Below are 19,483 nucleotides of genomic sequence, written 5' to 3'. Positions count from 1 at the left end.
TAGGAAGCACTCGCACCGTTTCACAGAGGAGGGCTGAGGCTTCAGATTCAGCAGGCATGTGGACGGAGGGCTGGGGTGGTGTAAACCTCGCCCCAGCCCTAAAGGCTCCTGGTGACAGCGTAAAGCACAGCTGGCCCCCGTCCCCACACAAAGGGGCGAGCCTCAGCTCCCTGGGAGATTCACTCCAGGCCACGATGCCCACCAAAGGGGGAGCCTCACACTGGGTCTCAGGAGGCATCCCCTAGAGCAGGGGTCTCAAACTCGTGGCCTGTAGGCCATCTGTGGCCCGCGAACCTCCCCAGTGTGGCCTGCGGGGCTCCAGCAGTTTTGGGGCCAGGTCTCTCCCTTGGCCCCACCTGCCGCCCCCCGGAGCTTCCCCCCCAAACAATTTAAAATGGCCAGGGGCCCTGGCAGTGCAGTGGACCTGAGCGGCATCTGCCTACTTGCTACACGTGTCTGCCAGCCCCTCCCTGCGGCCCCGGGGTGGGGTTGTGCCTCCGCATGCTGTCCCTGCGGCCTGTGGGAAGTTATGGGACTGGTGCCTGGGGGCAGCAGCACATGGAGTCCCCCCGGCCTGCCCCACCTTGGAGTCCCAGGTAAGCACCGCCTCCAACCCCCTCCCAGACCCTGCATCCCCACCCCCCTTCCTACCCCCAAACTCCCTCCCAGAGTCTGCACCCTAGACCCCCTTCCCCACCCAAACTCCCTCCCAGAGCCTTAGTCAGGTGGCAGGCAGGTTCTGGGCGGCACGAGTAACATTATTGGCCTGTTGGGAGGATTTGAGGACTGGCACTGGGTCTTAGGTTAATTGAGTTTGAGATCCCTGCCCTAGAGACTGGCCCCCTAGGAGGGGGTTGTCCCAGCTCTATCCACTCCCTGCCCTCAGGCCTGCTGTCAATGGGGAAATCAATTTTGGGAGGGGGCTAGATGGAGGTGGGTGGGGTGGGATTTATTGGAAGCTAGGAGAGGTGTCCATGGGCAGGGGGCAAAGGTGGGGTGGGTTGTGAGCTGGGGGTAGCATGGGAATGTCAGGGGAGGGGGGCTTGTGGCAGTGCCTGAGGTGGGGTGTGGGAGCTGGGGGGAGCATTGGGGGAAAATGGGAGAGTCGGGAGGAGGTGGTGGAGTGTTGGGGGGGGTGGAGGCTCCTGGCCTCTTTCAGCTCTGCTGGGATGGGGCCCTCCCAGTTGGCACCAACCCATGCCAGGCCCGTACGTAAAGGTTTCCCCCTCAGCAAGATGGTGCTTTGTGGTGGCAACCTGGCTGGGGTTGTGGGGCGGGGGCTGGAAGTCAGGACTCCTAGGTTCTGTTGCCAGCTCTGGGAGGACAGCAGGCTCCAGTGGTTAGAACAAGGGAGTGGGAATCAGGAACTCGCACTCCAGGACCACCCTGAGACAGGGATAGAACCAGGGAGTCCTGATTCCCAGCACTCCCCTGCTCTGGCCACTAGACCCCTCTCCCCTTCCAGGGACGGTGCTGGGAACCAGGACTCCTGGGTTCTGTCCCCATCTCTGGGAAGCCCCACAGGCTAAGGTCCTGACTTCCACTTCCCTCCCTGCTCTGGGAACAGAACCCAGGAGTCCTGACTCCCAGTGCTCCCTGCTCTAACCACTAGCCCTGCCCCCCCCCCCGTTTGGCTTTGTTTAGCTACCTTCTCCCCTGCTCTAGGTCTCCCAGGCAGCCAGTGAGCTGCTGCAGTACGGCGGGGCCCATGCCCAGAGCGACCCGCTGCTGACCAGTGTCCCTGCCTCTGCCAACCCCTTCAGAGTCAAGAAAACCTGCAGCATCCTGTGAGGACCCTGGACCTCCAGCCCGATGCGGACAACACGGAGCAGCCTCTGAAGAGGGGAGCAGGCTCGTAGGGGGCATGACGGGGTTCCTGCTGTATCCCACCCTATCACCCTGCTCCCCTCCCCACATCAAGGTCAGCGCAGCCTCTGTGTGCAGAGAGCAGGAGACTTTCCGACCCCTGGGGCCCAAGCCCTCCTGGTGTAAATCAGGTGAGAGGAGGAGCAGGGAGTTGGGGGGGAAAGCATGGCCCTGCTGCAGCCGGGGGAGCATACCATCGCTTTCAGCGCAGCCAGGCTCTCCCCCAGGTACAGCAGTCCCCTCGTCAGTCACAGCCTCTGCACACAACATGGGGAAGGGGAGCCAGGCCAGGCCTGACTGCAGGGCAGGGCCGGGCCGGCCAGCCCCAGGGTCAAGCCCGGCCTAGCAGTCCTGCTGCCTTTCAGGTCCCCATTCACTCCATCCCCCTGGGGCAGGGGGGGAGACAGACTGGACACTGGACAAGCTGCCCCCACTCTACTAAGCTGCCTCATCCCTGGCCGGAGGAACCCCCATTGGGGGTGAGCACAAGGGGGAGGAGCTAAGACACAATGGGTCATTCTGTTCTCAGCCCCCTCCCTGGGGAGATGGATGCCCAACTCCGCCACCGACTCCATATGTGACCCTGGGCAAGACACTTCCACTTCCCCGTGACTCAGTTTCCTCATCTTCCCAGGAGGGGGACTGCGAAGCACTGGGTTACTACGGTGATAAGGGCCTGGTAGGCAAACAGCTACAGCCTGCCATTGCAGGGAGCCCAGTAGGTGGCAGCCGGTTCTGCTGGGTACTGGGCCCGGCCGTGCCAGCTCATTGCACACAGGTAGTAAGGCCCCTAGATCCCCCCTGACCTGGACTGGATCAGACCCAGGAACCTCGAATTGCATTTTGTTCATTTTGACAGTGAGCTCTTGGAAGCCAGGACCGTCTCACTTTGTGTTTGTGCAACCCCCAGGGCCCTGATCATGGCTGATGCTCCCAAAACACCCCTCCTAATAAAGCATCTGCAGCCCAGTTCCCCCCCAGTGCCAAGTGCTTCCCTTAGCTTGGAGATCGAAGCTAGCCTGAGCCCATTTGTCTCCTACTTGGCTGGTGCCGGGAGGAAGCTGCCGTGCCTGGATTTTCAAGGCTACAGGGATTGAATTTAAAACTAAACACGTGATTTCACTGGGAAGGGGATAAAAACCCACTGACATCTCTAATCAGATCCTGTCTGGCAGAAGAGTTTAATCAACAACATTAGAACGTGCGTCTCAACTGAGTCCCTGTAAGTTACACATCAGCTCTGGACTCTGTTTCGATCTGGTCAGCCCTTGCGTCTGTTTTCCTCAACCTTTAGCAGGAGCACCCTCAGGCTGGTTGGAGCTGGGTTGGATGGTTACTGGTTCTGACCCCTTACGGCCGTCCCCTCCCGCGCTGTGACCTGAGAGATTTTTGGAACCGGCCCCGAAGGAGCAGCAAGAGCCCTGCACCATGGAGAAGCAGGTGGGAGGTAGACAGATAAGTAGCACAGGCCGCCTGGCAGTCAGGCCAGGGTTGTGCTAACGAAGGAGCCCAGAGGGTGGAAAAGGGGACAGTGGTGGAAGAATGTGAGCCAGAGAGAGCTAAGTCAGTGCATCTAGCAGGGAAAGGCTGGCCAGGCTCCGATCCCTCTGGAAACTCAGGCATGGAAATCGCTCTGGGAACGGCAGCGCCAGGGCGAGCTCAGGCAGTGAAGCTTTGACCTCCCAGCTCCTCGGGCCTCTTCCAAAGAACAACGAACAAACGAATGACAAACAAATGCTGGAACTCTGGTCCCTCCCCTGGGCAGGAACACGGGCGCCCGGGTGCAGCACCTGCCTCTGGGGCCGCAGCTGCAAGACATGGCTCTGCGGATCCAGGCCTCCCATCAGGCATCGAGCCTCCAGATTTCCAAGGACAGGCCCCCGGAGGCAGCTACTACAATGTTGCCTTCTGCGCTGACCTGTGGGTGAAGCAGGGAGCGGAGGGGTGGGTGTAAACAGGCGCGACAGGAACCGGGGACTGAGGCCATGTCAAGCCGGGAGGCCAGGGGACTGGCTCCAGGGTTCCTGCTAAACACACCCTGCCCCCGCCCCGAGTTCAGCCACAAGGACAGAGTGTCCAGCATTCAGCACGGCCTCAGATTCACTCCTCGGGGCAGCAGGGTCGCTCCCCTGTGCGCAAGGGGAAGGGAGCGCCCCCTCTGGCTGATCTGAGTGGTCGCCCGCCCTGACCAAAGGAAGAGAGCCGAGAAGAGAGAGAATTCCACATGGACATTCCCCCACAACAGACAAGCTGGCGGGAAGGGCAGAAAGCCCAGGGGTCCTCGTCCCCCAGTTTGGAGTCCGAGCGCCCCTCCTTACCCCATTTAGTACGTTGTTGTGCATCTGTGAACAGATAGTGCGAGGCGGGTCCGTCGGAACGTGTATCTGGAAAGAGAAAACTCACTGGGGGGGTTGCCCAGGGCCGGGTGAATCCATGGGGAGGAATCGGGGGAGCCCTTCTCTGTGCTATTTTTAGGAGGGCCCACTGGTTCTTTGGTCATCAACTCTAGGGGGCTGCATTGGTGCAGCTAGCTTGGGACTGGCTACAGGTGGCCGGAAGTGGGGCAGGCAGATCCCCAGCCCAGACGAGGGTGTTACTGACTTGGAATCAGAAATGGCTTATTTGCACCATCCTTGCTGTTCGCATTATAGAGAAGCACGTTCAGGGGATGAAGCTGAGTGTGCAGAGGGCTCTTCCAAGGGCCAAGACACAATCCTCAGAACCCTCCAGGAAGCAGGAATTACCTCTCTTCCCCCAGGTGGGGAAACTGAGGCACAGACAAGGGAAGTGGCTTGCAGCCAAAGTGACAGAGCTGGGGTTGGGACTCGGGTGTTCCTGGCTCCCAACCTCTATGAGTAAGGAGTGGGGTGGGGGAAGGATTGCTAAGGAAGCATGGACCTTACCCGCAGAGTCTTGTCAGTGGAGGTCGTGTACAGAGTGCCCAGGGAGTGCCAGACCCCAGTGATCTGGGACTGGTGACCCACGTCAAAGTACTGTGGGGAGGAAAGAGACAGTAAGCCCTCTGCATACCTCCAGCTGGGACGTACCACAGGAGTGGAATCCAAGGCACCTCTCTCTCTCTAGCCCATGTGGGTCCCATGCATCTCTCTGTTCCTAACCCATCACCTTCATGCCGGGGACTCTCACACATATGGATCCAAGTCCGACCAGTGGTTCCCACTCCAAGGTGCTTCGGAGGGCCCAGTCTAAGCTGTCACAGGTCAGATCACACCAGGACACCATGGAAATCTAGGTATTTTCGGTATTCATCTGGCCCCACCAGTAGCAAGTAGCAAATGGGTCATTAAGAGCCATCTCCCCTGACCTCCAGAGAGGGATGTTCCCTCCAGGGCATGGGGAATCGAGACCCCATTCAGCATTGGGTTAATGGAGGAGAGCCCTCAAGTGAAACTGACATTGGTTGAGTTCACAGCCCCAAGCTGCAGGCAGGCAAACAAGCAGCAGCCCTGGTGTTAATCCTCTGGGGTGAAATCCTGGCCCAGCAGGACCTGAATTTCACCCCAGGGTGAAAGAGGGCAGGGGGGAAAACAGACGTAATGCTTAGGAAGCCTGCATCCCTCTTTTAAGCCCTGGATCAGGGGAGGCCTGCATACCCGGATGTGCTGGAAGCGGCCTTCTCTGTTTTCAAAGACGTAGAGTCGTCCCTGGTTGTCCCCGGCCCACAGCTGCGTCCCCTGGTAGGACATGGAGAGCAGATAGGATTCCAGCTAGGGAAGGAAAGGAGCAAACAGAGGATGGCACAGCTCTGGGGGCGGATCTGTGTATTCGTGAGAGTGGATCACACAACACCCTCTGCCTATTCTAAAAGAGTTCCTTGAAATTGGAATGCATCAGGCTGCCTGTTTCCTGGTTCCCTGCAGGACACCACATGTCATAGACAACTGAGGCCTGATGAGTGGAACAGGAGAAAAAGGCTCAGGTTTCAGGGGGATCTAGAATGGGGGGGACCCACAAGCCCCAGAGGTTGAGCCTGGGACACCAGCCCTGCAGCCTGTTTAATACCAGTCTGTTTCTTATAGTGCAGCTTCCCTCAGTTCTGGTGAATGAGCAGAATGCCTGGTTAATCTGGCAGGAGGAGCTAGAAGTGCTTCACCGCAATTAAGCACCACAACCCTTCTTCTATGAAGGAGGCATCTGTTACCCCATTGTACATCTAGGGAAACCGAGGCACAGCAAATGACTTGTCTGCCAGTGATGTACTGTTTGACTTCTGTCATAAGCCCCCACTCCGTGAGTGCTCAGGGAAAAATTAGTGGGTGTTCTGCACCCATCAGCAACCAAGATCCCTCCCAGCCCTCCCCCACCTCCTCCTCCTCCCCTGAGCGCGCCGCATCCCCGCTCCTCTGCCTATCTCCCAGCGCTTGCTGCCGCCAAACAGCTGTTTGGCAGTGTAGGAAGCTCCGGGAGGGAGCGGGGAGGAGCAGGACTATGGCAGACTCAGGGTAGAAGGCGGGGCCAGGGCTGGGATTTGGGGAAGGGGTCAGAATGGGGGCAGGACAGGGGTGGAATCTGGGCGGTCGAGCAGCCACCGGCATGACTAGAAGTCAGCGCCTATGGTGGCAGACCCAGGAGTCCTGACTCCCAGCCCCACTTGCTTTAACCACGAGACCCCACTGCCCTCTCAGAGCTGGGGATAGAACCCAGGAGGCCTGACTCCCTGCACCCCACACCCTCCTACAGATGCAACCAGTTGGGTCAGGGACTCTCTAAGGATTACATATTCTCCTCCCCAAAAATGTCCTCAGGCAGGGAGCATCTACAAACGCCCATCTCCCTCCTCTCCGTGGTGATTCCAGGCAACCTCCACTTCCTTCAGCAGGTAGGAGGGAGAATAGTCACCAGCTCCGGCCACCCACCTGCAGCCTCTGGAGGATGCTGTTGGCCCGGCGGTCGAAGACGACCAGCGTCCGGTCCTCACTGCCTGAGATGATGAAGCGCTCGTCAGCCACAAGGGACAGGACGGCGCTGGAGTGGAGCTTGCGGCTCTTCAATGGGGCCTGGGTAGCTGCCAGGAAGGAAACGGCATCAAGATCTTTGCCGGGACAGAGCTTTGCTGGGGAGACTGTGGGATCCTAGCGATGTGATGTCTGCACTGGGCCCTGGGTCAATTTCCCTCCCACGTAGCCCCACTGCATTGGGCCTGCTGGGCTCAGGGGTGCAGGGATGAGCCCAACCGACTGCTGGAGCCTCGATCCTAAAGCAGACACTAACCTCGCGGGTCGTACACCGTCACCTTCTTGTCGTAGGTCCCGGTGACCAGGATGTCGGGCAGGTAGGAGAGACACAGCACGGGAGCTTTCCCACTGGGAGTTGGGGAGACAAGACAGCGAAGGGAGAACAAATATGATCATTCAGGACGAGCCTCGCAGTCGTCACCCTGCAATGCCCAAGGCCTTTGGTCCCTCTGTGCCCAGCCTCTGGGCGGGATCCCGATGACGTCTGCGCAAGACCCTTCTCTTCTGCTGCTCCTCCCAAAGGTACTTATCAGATCCCCACTACTGTACTGTCTGAGCACCTCGCAATCTGCCTCCCCCCCTCACATTACTGTAATCTCAGAGCACCTCCCAATCTGGGGCCCTCATTACCAGAATGTCAGAGCACCTCGCAAGCTGGGGCCCCATTACCGTAATGTCAGCACACCTGCCAATCTTTAATGCACTATCCTCACTAACCCCGTTGTGTAGGGCTGTGCAGTTATCCCTACTGTATGTGTGGGGAAACGAGGGCCAGATTTTTTATAGGTACCTAGGCACCTAACGCCGCTGGATGTTACTGGGAGTTAGGCACCGAGTTCTCTTTAAAAATCTGTCCCCAAGTGATTGGCCCGAGGTTCCACTAGACTCTGCTGAATCCTACTCTCTTGTGTGCCGGGCCAGCGCTCCAACCATTGCACTCTCCCTCCTCTCCTGCCTAGCAGCAGTCTCCGCTGATCGTCTTTGTTCTCGGACAATCCACCTGCCCCCCCCGGCTGCTTTTTAAGCCCATGATGTGGTCATCTAGGGGACAGTCTGTCTGGCAGGGACTGTACAGAGCAGAGCCAAGTTGTAGTGAGCCTCGCATGGAGATGCAAAGGAACAGCTTCTCGCCCAGCAGCCCCCAGCTTCAGCCCATATTCCCAGTCTGAGTCCTTGACCTCCCCCACTTCAGTACTCTGATCTAGACTCTGCCCAGCAGCACCATCTCCTCCCCTCTCCATCGAGCATGGCTGCCCCGACCCCAGTCTCTAAGGCACAGCAGATTCCACTGGTGGCTGAGACTCTCCAAGGTGTCCCTCTTCCAGGGGGCAGAGGCAGGGAGGCAGCTGGGAGCACCAGCCATGTGGCCGAAGGAGGAGCTGGTGGGAGCCAGGCTGGGGTCGCTTCCTGGAAGGCCCGTGGTGCAGGGGGAGGAGGGGAAACGGTACCTGATCTCCCCAAACTGCTGCCCGTTGGCCTCTATGTCCCACAGTTTCACCGTGCTGTCCCAGGAGCCTGAGCACACCTTGTTGTCTCTTGAAGCCAGTGACCACACCCAGCCCTGCACCGGGAAAAGGAGAGAAAAGGATTAAAGTAGGAGGCTGCCCTTTCCTGCCCTTCTCTGGTGTCTTTCCCCGAAGCCGTTTAGCCCCACAGACTCCCTGCAATACACAGAGTTAACCCCGTTGTACAGACAGGGAAACTGAGGCGCACAGCAGGAACATGAACACAAGAGGTCCCAGTGCCCCATTCCTGTGCCAGTCACTAGGACATGCTGTCCTGGCTCAATCCAACCTGACAGAAGGGAGGAAGAAAGCTCACATTCAGCACAGGCATGGGCAAAGAGGGCAAAGGGAAGCGGGGACTGGGCCAGAGGGCATTTCCCATCCAGGGGTCTCAGCAGGCCTGGCATCCCCAGAACAAAACCCCCATCTCACGGCTACTGGCACCAATTAGCTCCCCTCGTCAGGGCAACAGCCAGGGCTGGGGGACAGCTCGCTCTCTGGCTGCTTGGGCATACCCGTGCTGAGGACAGAGTGCCATCGGCGCCTTTCTCCAGCTCAGAGGAAGCCTGGTCAGACCCCTCCCCGCCCCGGGAGGGTGAAGGCCAGGTTCCCACCTTGTGCGTCCCATTGCGCTCTGTGCCCAGTGCTTTCACCAGCACCTTGTCCGGGGACTGGCCCAGCTCCCGCAGATCCCACAGGTTGACGTTCCGATCCCGGGATCCTGAGACACAGAGAGCCCCACCCTGCAAGGGAAGGAGACAGACTGGCTACCTGTCCTTTGAAATGGGAGAAACTGGTCAGTCATTGGTACAGGAGCAAAGAGATGATGGGACACTCAGAGGCAGGGACTCAGACGTTAGAGCAGGGCGAGGCTGGATGTCAGTACTCCTGGGTTCTACTCTTGACTCTGCGAACAATTTTCTACATGACTGCTGGAAAGTCACTTCCCTGGTCGATGCCTCAGTTTACCCCATGCACATGATGTGAGCAGCTCAGATACATGTAAAAGTATCGCCTACTCTCACCCTATAGAACTCCTGGAGCCAGAGACCAATGTGGGGAGCTGCTCCAGCTAACAGGGCTCAGAAGATAACACTACCACAACCAAGCGTACATGGGAAGAGTCTTCCATGCCTACTCCAGCCAACAGCTGCGTCCCATGATTAGAGATCAGCAGCTGTTAAACCCAGAAACAGAACCCAGGAGTACTGACTCTGCTCTACCTCACTAGACCTCACATCCTTTCCTCCCACAGCCAGGAGTAGAACCCAGGAGTCCTCACTCTCAAGCCCTACAACATCCCTGCCACCAATGGCTAGCAAAGGAGGAAATCGGATCTCACCTGCAAGAGCAGAACGGAGTCGATGGAAGCAAAGTGGCCGTCGGTGAGGGAGAAGTACTCTGTTCTCCTGTCATCACAGGCCCAGTGTCTGAGATGCTCCTCCAGCTCCATGCAGGCAACTGGCCAGTCAAAGTCCTCCTCTGCGTAGAAAGGAAGAGATCGCATAGATCGGGGTGAGGAGTGTCCCACTCTGGGCATCCCATAGCCTGGGTGGGGAGGGAATCTGGGGCTTCCAAAACTGCTGGGAGCTTTGATCCCACAGCCACTCCCCATCCCCTGCACCAGGTCGAGGTGGGGCTGTGTAAAAAATCGCTTTCTTCAAGGCAATGGCTCTCAACCTTTCCAGGCTACTGTAACCCTTTCAGGAGTCTGATTTGTCTTGCGTAACCCAAAGCTTCACCTCACTTTAAAACTACTTGCTTACACAATCAGACATAAAAATACCAAAGTGTCACAGCCACACTGTTACTGAACAATGGCTTGCTTTCTCATTTTTATCATAAAATAAATCCATTTTGTACTTACATTTCAGTGTATAGTCTATAGAGCAGCAGAAACAAGTCATTGTCTGTATGAAATTTTAGTGTGTACTGATTTTGCTAGTGGTTTTTATGTTACATGTTGTAAAATTAGGCAAATCTCTAGCCGAGTTGATGGACCTCCTGGAACACCTCTGCGTACCCGTGGTTGAGAACCACTGCTTTAGAGTCCGTAAACCCTTCTCTTCCCAAGGACGGGGATATGTCGCCTCTAGAGGATCCAATGCGGCCCCTTTGAATGGATGGGCAGCAAAACTAAGCCACAGCATTGCTGCCTCAGAGCATCCCAAACCACCTCCCATCCCTCGATCCAAGGAAGGGCGGTGGGAGAGCTACTGCCATTTCAGAGGTGAAGCCAAGGCAAAGCAGTGAGGGGACTTGGCCAGGATCACGTAGTGATGTCAGCTGCAAAGCAGGGAACAGAAGTCTGGTGTCCTGATTCCTAGTGCCCCCCTCCACTGGAACCACTAGACCCCCTTCCAGAGCCAGGGATAGAACCCAGGAGTCCTGACTCCCAGCCCCTACCTTAACAGCTGGGGATAGGACCCTGGAGTTATCGTTACCTGCTCCCACATAGCTCTAACCAGCACCAACTAACTCTCAAGATAGTAAAGTTAACTGGGGGACCTCTCTGAGGCCCATGAAATAGCGTCTGGTCCTACAGTAGATTCCAGGAGTCCTGGCCCCCAGTCTTGTGCTCAACCCTTGCCTCTCCTCCAAGTCCCACCTCCAATGAAGAAAGTCCAATGGAGATCTACCTTCCACCACCGGGTAACACCCACTGATCCTCTTCTGAAGGCGAATCCTCCAGGTCACTGGGTCCTGCACAATATCCCTGAGGGTCCGACAGACCAAGGGCAAGACCTCAAGAACAAACCTGGCTTCTAGGTAAGAGCAGATCTCCAGGATCAGCTCCAGAGGGAGGGCTAACAGCCCAGAGGTCACGTCGTCGCTTGCAGGAGACTTCTTCAGCTCCAGGGGAGACCTGTGCTCCGATGCATGGGCCCTGGGCCCCAAAGAGAGTGACTCGGGAGGTGGGCACTGGGCCTTGTGGCTGGGCTGAGCAGAGCTGAGGATGCGGTCGATGTACTCCTGAGCCTGCATGTCTGGATCAACCTTGTTCTCTGTGTCGGAGTCATTGTCGGAGCCTTGGGGGTCCTCGGAGTTTGGTGCCAGGTCCATGGCTGCAGAAGCAGTAGGGACAGTGAGAGTGGTGAGCGCAGCATAGTAACCAGTACAGCATATCATATGTAGCACAGAGCAGAGCATAACATTGGCCATTCTACCCCACGCAGCCAGTACAGCAAGGGACAGGTTCAGTCCACCAGTCCCTTTCATTCTGCCAGCTCATCTGGCGGCTGTATGCGCTCAGGGATGGAGTTTAAGGCCCGAAGCGATCATTAGATCATCTGGCCTGATCTCCTCTAGATCACAGGCCATTCAGTGACCCCAGTAACTTGTGTTTGGCTAAAGCATCTTTCAGAAAGACAACCAGACTGGAAGACAAGACAAGACGAGATGGAGAATCCACCACTTCCAGAACAGAGTCTGTTCTAAAGGTTAATCATCTTCCCTGTTAAAAATCAGTGTCTAATTTCTCATTTGAATGTGTCTGGCTTGAATTTCCAGCTATTTGTTCCTGTTCTGCACTTCTCTGCTATGGTCCCTCTAGACCCACCATTGCATCCACCTGCTGTACCAGCTCAGACCCACATCCCTATGTCCTCAGCTTCCCATCCTCTTGTTCTGCAGTGTTTCCCAAAATAGGGGGGGAAAAGGAGAAGTGAGGACTGACAGACTTCTCAATTATTCTCCAGAGTCTCAGCTTTCATCATTAATTAATTAAAGTCTTCAGCTCTTATGGTTGCAAAGAAAACCTTCAACACATGCCCTGACTGTAATACTGCCAGAGTCTGCAAAAAGCCTGAGCTCATAACCCTGAGACAGGATTGTTGCCCCAAGTGTGACCGACACAGCAACAGTGCCTGAATTTGCAGAGAGTCTGAGCCCATTCTCTCAGATGCCCTCTCTGACAAAGTAGGAATTTTCTGTAATATTTGTTTGATTCCTACGTGTACCTCAGCTGCCCTATGTATTTGCCTTGCTACCCAGGGCGGTACGAAAGGCTTATCTGCTGTTCGGGGCAGGATGTGATGGGAAGGATGTGATGTAACTGTCTGGGGTGGGATGAATGGGTCACTAAAGGACTGGCTGAAACAGCAGTATCCATGGAGAAGCTGGAAAGACAACAGGAACCCCAAAGGCTAAAACAGTCACACCTAGCAACCAAGAAGGAGGAGATCCCCCTTCCCCCAGGACGTGGAGCAGCCCACGTGGAGGGACGTGGAGGCCCCAGCTGGAGAACGAAGTGGACAGGTGTCAGGGAGAAGGGCTGGCCTCTGGGGAGCCAGAGAAGCTTTCACTTGGGGCTGACAAGGAGACAGACAGGGATGGATTCCACAGCAGCTTGGCTGATGGGCCCGGCTTGGCCCATGGTTTACCTCTGCCTCTGGGCGCTAACCTAAGGGCATTCGGATGCTACAGCCAGGTGACTGCCCTGCCTGTGTCGCTGAGGGGGAGCGCGCAGGCCACCCGCAGGAGGCTGGCTGGGCTAGATTTGCTGCAGGGAGCCAGGGACCTGAGGCCGGCGGGCTCAGGGGCCGTCGCCCCGCCCCCCCCCCGCAGGGACCGGGGGCCGGCGGGCTCAGGGGGTGTCGCCCCGCAGGGACCGGGGGCCGGCGGGCTCAGGGGGTGTCGCCCCCCCGCAGGGACCTGGGGGCCGGCGGGCTCAGGGGCGTCGCCCCGCCCCGCCCCCCGCAGGGACCTGGGGGCCGGCGGGCTCAGGGGCGTCGCCCCGCCCCGCCCCCCGCAGGGACCTGGGGGCCGGCGGGCTCAGGGGGTGTCGCCCAGGGGCCGGCTGCAGCCGGGGCCGAGCTCGGAGCGGGGGCCGGGAGCGCGCAGGAGGCTCAGGCTGGCGGGGGCCGGGCAACGGACGAAGCCGCCTCCCCCGGGCCCAGCCTCTCTCTGCCCCGCCCCCCTTCTTACCCCGGCGGGGGCCGAACCGCTCGCCTCTGACAGCGGAGCCCCGCCTCCTCTTCCTCTCCACTTCCGGATCCGGCGCGTCCGCTCCCCTCCTCACGGCCGGGGGCGGCTTCCGGCGTCGGAATATGACGTCACAGAACGGACGTACTCCCGCCCCTCCTTCTCACGTGACCGCCCCCCCCCACCCCCGGAGACCGAGGTCGTCCTCCGGAGGGTGTTGTTCAAAGACCGCCCCCGTGTCATGACGTCAAGGCATTCATGTGACCTCATAGGGATGACATAACCCTCTTATGACATCACAGCATCAGTGTCTTCCCCAGCCTCAGGCAACCGCCTTCCTTCGCCCCCAGCCACCGACCCCCCAGGGGCAGCCTGGCAGGAGCCAGGCCCCAGCTGGGCTGCCCATCCCAGCTCCTCCCTGAGACAGACCACGGCTGGGTCTGCCCTGCCAGACGCTGTCCCAGACCCTACCCCAAACCTCCACCTGTAGAGCCCCCGCCCCGCTCCCCACTCACCCCCCAGTAACCAGCGAGCTGGGCTCCTGGCTGCCTCTTGCAAATCCATAAGCAGGCCCAGGCAGCAAGACAGCACTGAAGGCCCCTCAATGAGGCCAGCTGCCCAAAGCACTTGTGACCACAGTCTAAGAAGTTATCCTCATGCTCCATTTTTGAGATGGGGAAATAGAAGCACAGAACTTAAGTAGCTTGCCCCGTATCATAGGAGTTAATGAACCCAGGTCAGTGCCGTTTAAGCACACCCATATGCTAATTCATTTTTTCATTTGTTCTGTAAATCTTCACACACCTTTACAAAGGAGGTAAGTATTATTCCCACTTTTCAGATACGGAAACTGAGGCCCAGGGAGGGGAAGTGATATGCCCAATATCAACTCTCAGGCTTGTGGCAGAGCAAGATCTAGACACCCCTTCAGGCTTATGAGAAGTATGAAGAAACATGGCAGCGAGGAATGCAGACCACAACTCCTGGTAGATAATACAAGACCCTGTAAGTCAGTATACTTCCTCTCAGATTCAGTTGTGCTCTGGAGATGGACTGAGGGAGCACAGGGATCAAATAAAGTGGTGAGGAGAGAATGGCAAAGTTTACAAACCCAATATTTACTTAAGAAAAAACACTGATCTTAGACACACCTGAAGACTGGAGTCACATGAAATTTGCCTTTTTTTTTTTTTTTTTAAGTTGACAAAATTATACATAAAATGAGAAAAATCTCATTTCAGCAAGGTGCAAGCAGCGGCTTCAACACTAGGTACACTGTCACCATAGGAAACAGTACAGCACATTTACAAATATACAAATCCAGGGCTAACAAACAGGAGGCAGAAACTAGAAGCACTTATACAAAAAAAAATCCATTTCTAGAGGCAGTCAGGTCAAGTAGCTTAAACTTCACTGTTTGAGAAAGAGTTCACAGCCTTCTTTCATCTTCCTACGCTTTGGGAACTTTTAAAAAAAAAATTGTGTTAAGTGTTTAATATACATCAAGCTGGGATGCCACTTTACTTAGCACTATAGTTCTTGTTCATGCATTTAAAAAGATCACACCAGAACCCTGCTCTAATGGAAATCCATGTTTCATCCCTCTCTGGAGGAGGAATGGAGGGAAAGGGAATGCTTAAAAATAAAGCATCAAAATGCAAAAGAGAGAAAAACATCTGATAGTTTCCCAGAGACCTGCTCAAGTCTTATACAAATAAAAAATAAAAATAAAAAAAGGAGGCTGAATTGAAGGAATGCATCTATTTAGTTCCCCATCCCTTCCTTCCTCTAAGGTAGATATGCACTTAGGGCTGAATGCTGCTTGAGTCTCTCCCCACTACTCAGATCTTCAGCAGGAGAGACAACTAGGGGCTACAGTAAAAGCAACAGTAGACACTAAGCCAGCCAGGGTGCCATGCTCAAAATTTTGTGATGGAAGGCCTATTGGGATATTTACCCAGTGAACTCCAGTGCAAGAACTTGGAGGGCATTAAAAGAAAGCTTTAAAAAAAAAAAAAGTATAGAAAAAGGAGGGAAAGGAAGTGCTGAAAAATAACCAGCGAGGATGAAGGGAAAGGATCAGTGAAGCTTAAGTTACTGAGTGATCCCACAAACAAATGCTTTCAATAGACACAGGTGCAGCATGACTGATCCTACAGTGACCAACTGCTGCTTTAGTAAATTGGTTCCCCCCACCCTGCATGACATTACCACCCAAAAGGAGATGGTGGGTTCCTCACTGCAAGGTACTTTTGCAACAGTTGCGGCTGCAGCCTCGAGAAGGGTCAGACTTTCCACAGTTCAACCACAGGTTCATCCTGCTGTCACCTGAATGACTTTCAGTTTTTTGTTTTGGTTTGTTTAAAAAAAAAAAAAAAAAAAGAAGGAGTCAGAAAACAGAAATCCAGGAAGGAGTTGGTGAGGAGTTCTCCCCAACCTGCACTCGGAGAAAATCAGTGTCCCAGCAGCGCTCTCCTCTCAGGCGAACTGGAATTTCCCTTGATGAGTGTCACTTCAGGAAATGATTTCTCTTCATCCCATAGCTCAGTTGATTACAGACAGATCAAGCAGACTCAAACACTTCCCGACAACTGGCCGCACCCCCTGCCCACTCAGTTATTCTTGCACTTCAAAGGATTAAACCTTCCCCCTTCTTTCCTCCTCATACAGCTGCCTTCTGACTAGTGGCAAGTCAAAAACCACCCAGGCTGTCAAATGATGCTTTCACAGCACATTACCTCATTTACAGTTAAAAAGTTGTGGTTACACCAAGTCAAAAGCTTTCAGCATAACCAAACCCAGATTTTTGGGTTTTTTTGTTTTTTAAATAAACCGGGGACTAAAATTCATGGGAGTCTTTTGTCAAGACTCCAACTGAGCATGTAGCAGAATTTATGGACTTGTCTTAAAAAGAAATTTGACTGTTGCCTACACAAAGCTACCCTCCCATCCCCTCTGTGCTCTGCTACCTTGACTGCCCTCTTTTATTTTGTAAACGGAAGTGGCAGAAACTCCATTAAGACAGAAAGCGTAATTAACCGTAACGAATTATGTTACTTGGGACTGAGTGCAGTACATGTCTCCCTGATCAGGTGCTCCATAAACCAGGTGAAGACTGGATGTCTAGCCTATGCATGATACAACCGCATCACTTACAATTTCACCCTAGTCACTTTCACCTCCCTCTGTCTGTAGCTGAAGGACAGGTTAAGAGAATTCACTGCACTGTGCATGTTGATTTTTTCTTTTCTTTTTTTATATAAAACACATGCTTCTCCGACAGTATTTGTTACAAGGGCCCCCTTCACAATAGAAATCGACTGGATCTCAGCTCAGGAGGTCCTTACGGGTTGGGGTTTTTTGTGTATCGCGTCCAGTAAACAACGCCATGGAACTATTTCAGAAAAGGTTTTTCTTGCTGTTTTAAGTTTCTAGATGAAAAACGATTACACGTAATTATGGGCTACTCACAGGATTGCTAGTCTACTTCGGTCACCATGCAGTCTTGAAGAGGTGAGGAAAAGCTGATCTCAAACACCGGTGACTGGTAATATTTATACAGTAGTATAACCTTGGTTTTATTATAGTTTAACCCTTCCGTTCTTGACAGCTCGATTTTTAACCATTAGAACTTTTTATCCAATTTTAGCGTTGTATTCATATCTTTGTTTTTAAAACCTAGCCTTTAAATGTTTTTTTTTAAATTATTAATTATTATTATAATAAGCTAGTCCTTTTCTATTATGGCCCTAGTTAGATCCCTTTCTCAGGAAGTGTTGCAGTTTAAGATCGCTCCCCTATTTCGGCCCACGGCCAACCCCCACCCCATCCCCATCTACCAGAGAGGACCTCTGAAAAAAAAAGAGGAAAGAGCCCCTTTTCCCAATCACTGAGATTCCCTGGTTGCTTGTTTGAATTGATCTCGGAGGTCCCCCCACTTCAAAATTTCAGGAGATGGGAGGGAAGTCATTTTATGTCCCACAATGCTCCTCCCTTCCTCCCTAACCCCCCATTAACAGGGCTCTGCAACACCTGTGGACGAGTTCCCAGTAACCCTCCCAGCACATACAGGAACCTAGAGGAGAGACAAGAGAGAGAGCACCAGTTAGTCGAGGTACACATGAGTTAAATGAAACCCTCTGAAAGGGACTCAGAATAGCTGCAGTCATTATTAGCCACAAGTCTCATCTCCCCTGCTTTTCCTGGAAGACTCTGGCAATGGGAAAAACTAGCAGATTATAGCAGCACATGTGATGTGGAGGAGGAAGAGATTTGTATCCAGATTGGCTGAAACTTGTCATAACTCAAATGTCCAACAAACCGTTGGGAGACGAGCTCTTGGTTAAAAATCCAACACCTCAGTGGGTGGGCAGACAGAGCTCATAAGCCACAACCTAGACAGCCAAGGAGTCCTCCACCAAAATTAAGGCAGATGAGATTTGATAAACCCTGCTGTTTCGAAGGCAAAACACAAATGGCCAATCAGGCTGACTTCATATTCCCCCACTTTGGGGCATCAAATCAGCTTTGCAAACTGTCCATCTGCTAACTTTACAAGTCAAAACTCTTTGTTCCAGGTAAGAGGGTTTGGGGGTTTTTTTTGGGGGGGGGTTATGGGGGGAGAAGAGAAATATTTAAGCCAAAGTTTTAAAGCTTGGGTGCATTATAAATGAGAGACCCGATTCTCAGCACCCAGAAATCCCCAGCTTCAATGGAAGCTAAAGGTCCACAAGGATCAGGCCATTTTTATTTAAGTGCCTAAAGCCTAAATCTGTGTTTAAATTGACCTTCGTCTCTTTGTCCTCATGTTAAGGGTGGGCAAATAGATCAAGCGTCTGGGCTGGTAAGTCTTCCCGAGTGTGCTGCCTCAGGGCGTATGATTTTTTTCACACTTCACACCTCTTTTGCTCAGAAACCTCAGCACCTCTGAGAGGAAGACTGAGCAATCATCCTCGTTTTACAGAGTGGAAACTTGAAGGAGGAGTCCTGAATCCCATTCTGCCACTCTAACCCTCAGACAACACTGCCTCTCCACACTTCCCAGACACTAAACATTTGCTCTGCTTTTCCTCAGTTCTGCTCTTCTTGCCATTAGAAACTGACATTTTGCTCGAGGATCTTAATGCAGGGTCATAAATCACCGTAAGTTCCACCCTCAGCCCCAACAAGGGAGACATCACACTTCCACTACAGATGGAGAAACTGAGGTAGAGAGGAAGTGACTTTTCCAAGGTCACAGTGAGTCAGTGACAGATCCAGGAGACTGCCAGCTCCCAGCCCTGTGCTCCAAACCCTTCACCACCCTGCCTTCCCACTTAATCTCTCCATCAACTTCTTATCATGTTAACGCTTGAAACCTATTTGCCAGAGGAGTGAAGCAGTGGGGAGGGGCAATGAGTGGTTTTAGCCCCATGAGAACGGGAGCTAAAAAAGTCTACACCCATCACCACCACACTCGCTGATCCATCAGAACCAGCCACGGTCCCCTGCGTCCAAACTCACCTAGTTCGGTTTCTCTGTGTTGCCTAGACCCCATAGAATGCAGCTAGCCTCTCCTTCAGCAGAGGAGGGAACTGCTCCGAGAACTGCTGCCAGTTCTCCTCACCAACTTGGTCTTTGAAGCCATGAAGAATCTGAGGACGAAGAGCAGCGAGATGAGACTACACAAGCTTGTGTGTGGGCAGGGGAGGTGGAAATACAGGCGCATGGCTAAGCCTACAGCCCTCCCTGTTACTGCAAGACTCCTGGGTCAGCAGAACGGAGTTAGAGGAAGATGAACAGCTCCACCCGCTCTCTGTGCGCTACAGAGGGAAGAAGTGGACTCTACCACTTCGACGCTGCAGACGGGCCAAACGCTGCAATCAGCATACACTAACCCAAAGCGGCGGGGATTCATGCTGGGGGCCCTCTGTTGAGGCCAAACAACAAATCCAGCCAACGCTGGTGGTTCCAAGCTCCACCCGATGGCAGCTGCAGCTGAACTGCTCAATAAGGCACTGAAGCTGCTGGAGTGCTTAGTAATGCTTATCCCCTACACAACCAAGACACGATGACAGTGTCGCACTCCAGATGGAGGCCTCTGAGCACTATATACACATGAACCCTCACCACCACCCTACAGGAGCTGGGCTCCCCGGTTTATAGATAAGGAAGTGGAGGCATAGACAGCTGAAGTGGCAGAGCTGGAAAGACCCCATATCCACCCAAAGCCAT

At 54.3% G+C, this 19,483-nt stretch overlaps 2 protein-coding genes across 6 annotated transcripts in view; both read right to left on the bottom strand.

Annotated features, from left to right (window-relative positions):
* Window positions 1–3,023: 3,023 nt before the first annotated feature.
* On the bottom strand, window positions 3,024–13,425 carry FBXW9 (F-box and WD repeat domain containing 9). Of its 3 annotated transcripts, none has more exons than XM_038378443.2 (11): window positions 13,274–13,425; window positions 10,987–11,412; window positions 9,690–9,829; window positions 8,962–9,090; window positions 8,291–8,403; window positions 7,099–7,190; window positions 6,744–6,892; window positions 5,481–5,594; window positions 4,770–4,859; window positions 4,185–4,250; window positions 3,024–3,784 (listed from the first exon to the last, which is right to left on the bottom strand). In XM_038378443.2, exons 2-11 carry the CDS (start codon window positions 11,408–11,410, stop codon window positions 3,710–3,712), a joined length of 1,392 nt encoding a protein of 463 aa, XP_038234371.1. In that variant the 5' UTR covers window positions 11,411–11,412; window positions 13,274–13,425; the 3' UTR covers window positions 3,024–3,709. The 3 variants fall into 3 exon arrangements, with proteins under 3 accessions (XP_038234371.1, XP_043362858.1, XP_038234373.1); XM_043506923.1 differs by having other exon boundaries at window positions 13,105–13,310; XM_038378445.2 differs by lacking the exon at window positions 13,274–13,425 and adding an exon at window positions 12,508–12,838.
* Window positions 13,426–15,646: 2,221 nt separating this feature from the next.
* Window positions 15,647–19,483, bottom strand: part of TNPO2 (transportin 2) — a 30,087-nt gene continuing 26,250 nt past the window's right edge. For all 3 annotated transcript variants that reach the window (XM_038378437.2, XM_043506919.1, XM_043506918.1), the window contains exons 24-25: window positions 18,773–18,903; window positions 15,647–17,345 (exon numbers count right to left, since the gene is read on the bottom strand). In XM_038378437.2, the coding sequence (XP_038234365.1) occupies window positions 18,796–18,903 (108 nt within the window). In that variant the 3' untranslated portion in view covers window positions 15,647–17,345; window positions 18,773–18,795. The remainder of the gene's footprint in view (window positions 17,346–18,772; window positions 18,904–19,483) is intronic.

Source organism: Dermochelys coriacea, chromosome 20, assembly GCF_009764565.3.
Source record: "Dermochelys coriacea isolate rDerCor1 chromosome 20, rDerCor1.pri.v4, whole genome shotgun sequence".
Classification (NCBI taxonomy): Eukaryota; Metazoa; Chordata; order Testudines; family Dermochelyidae; genus Dermochelys; species Dermochelys coriacea.
Note: the sequence above shows the minus strand (reverse complement) of the source record. Positions and strands in the feature narration are given on the sequence as shown.

Coding starts and splice junctions, on each gene's coding strand:
- FBXW9 (XM_038378443.2), bottom strand. CDS start 11,410: ATGGACCTGGCACCAAACTCCGAGGACCCCCAAGGCTCCGACAATGAC. Junction 9,091..9,689: donor ACTCCGTTCTGCTCTTGCAG/GTGAGATCCGAT, acceptor CTTCCCTTGCAG/GGTGGGGCTCTCTGTGTCTC. Junction 4,251..4,769: donor CCACTGACAAGACTCTGCGG/GTAAGGTCCATG, acceptor TTCTCTTTCCAG/ATACACGTTCCGACGGACCC.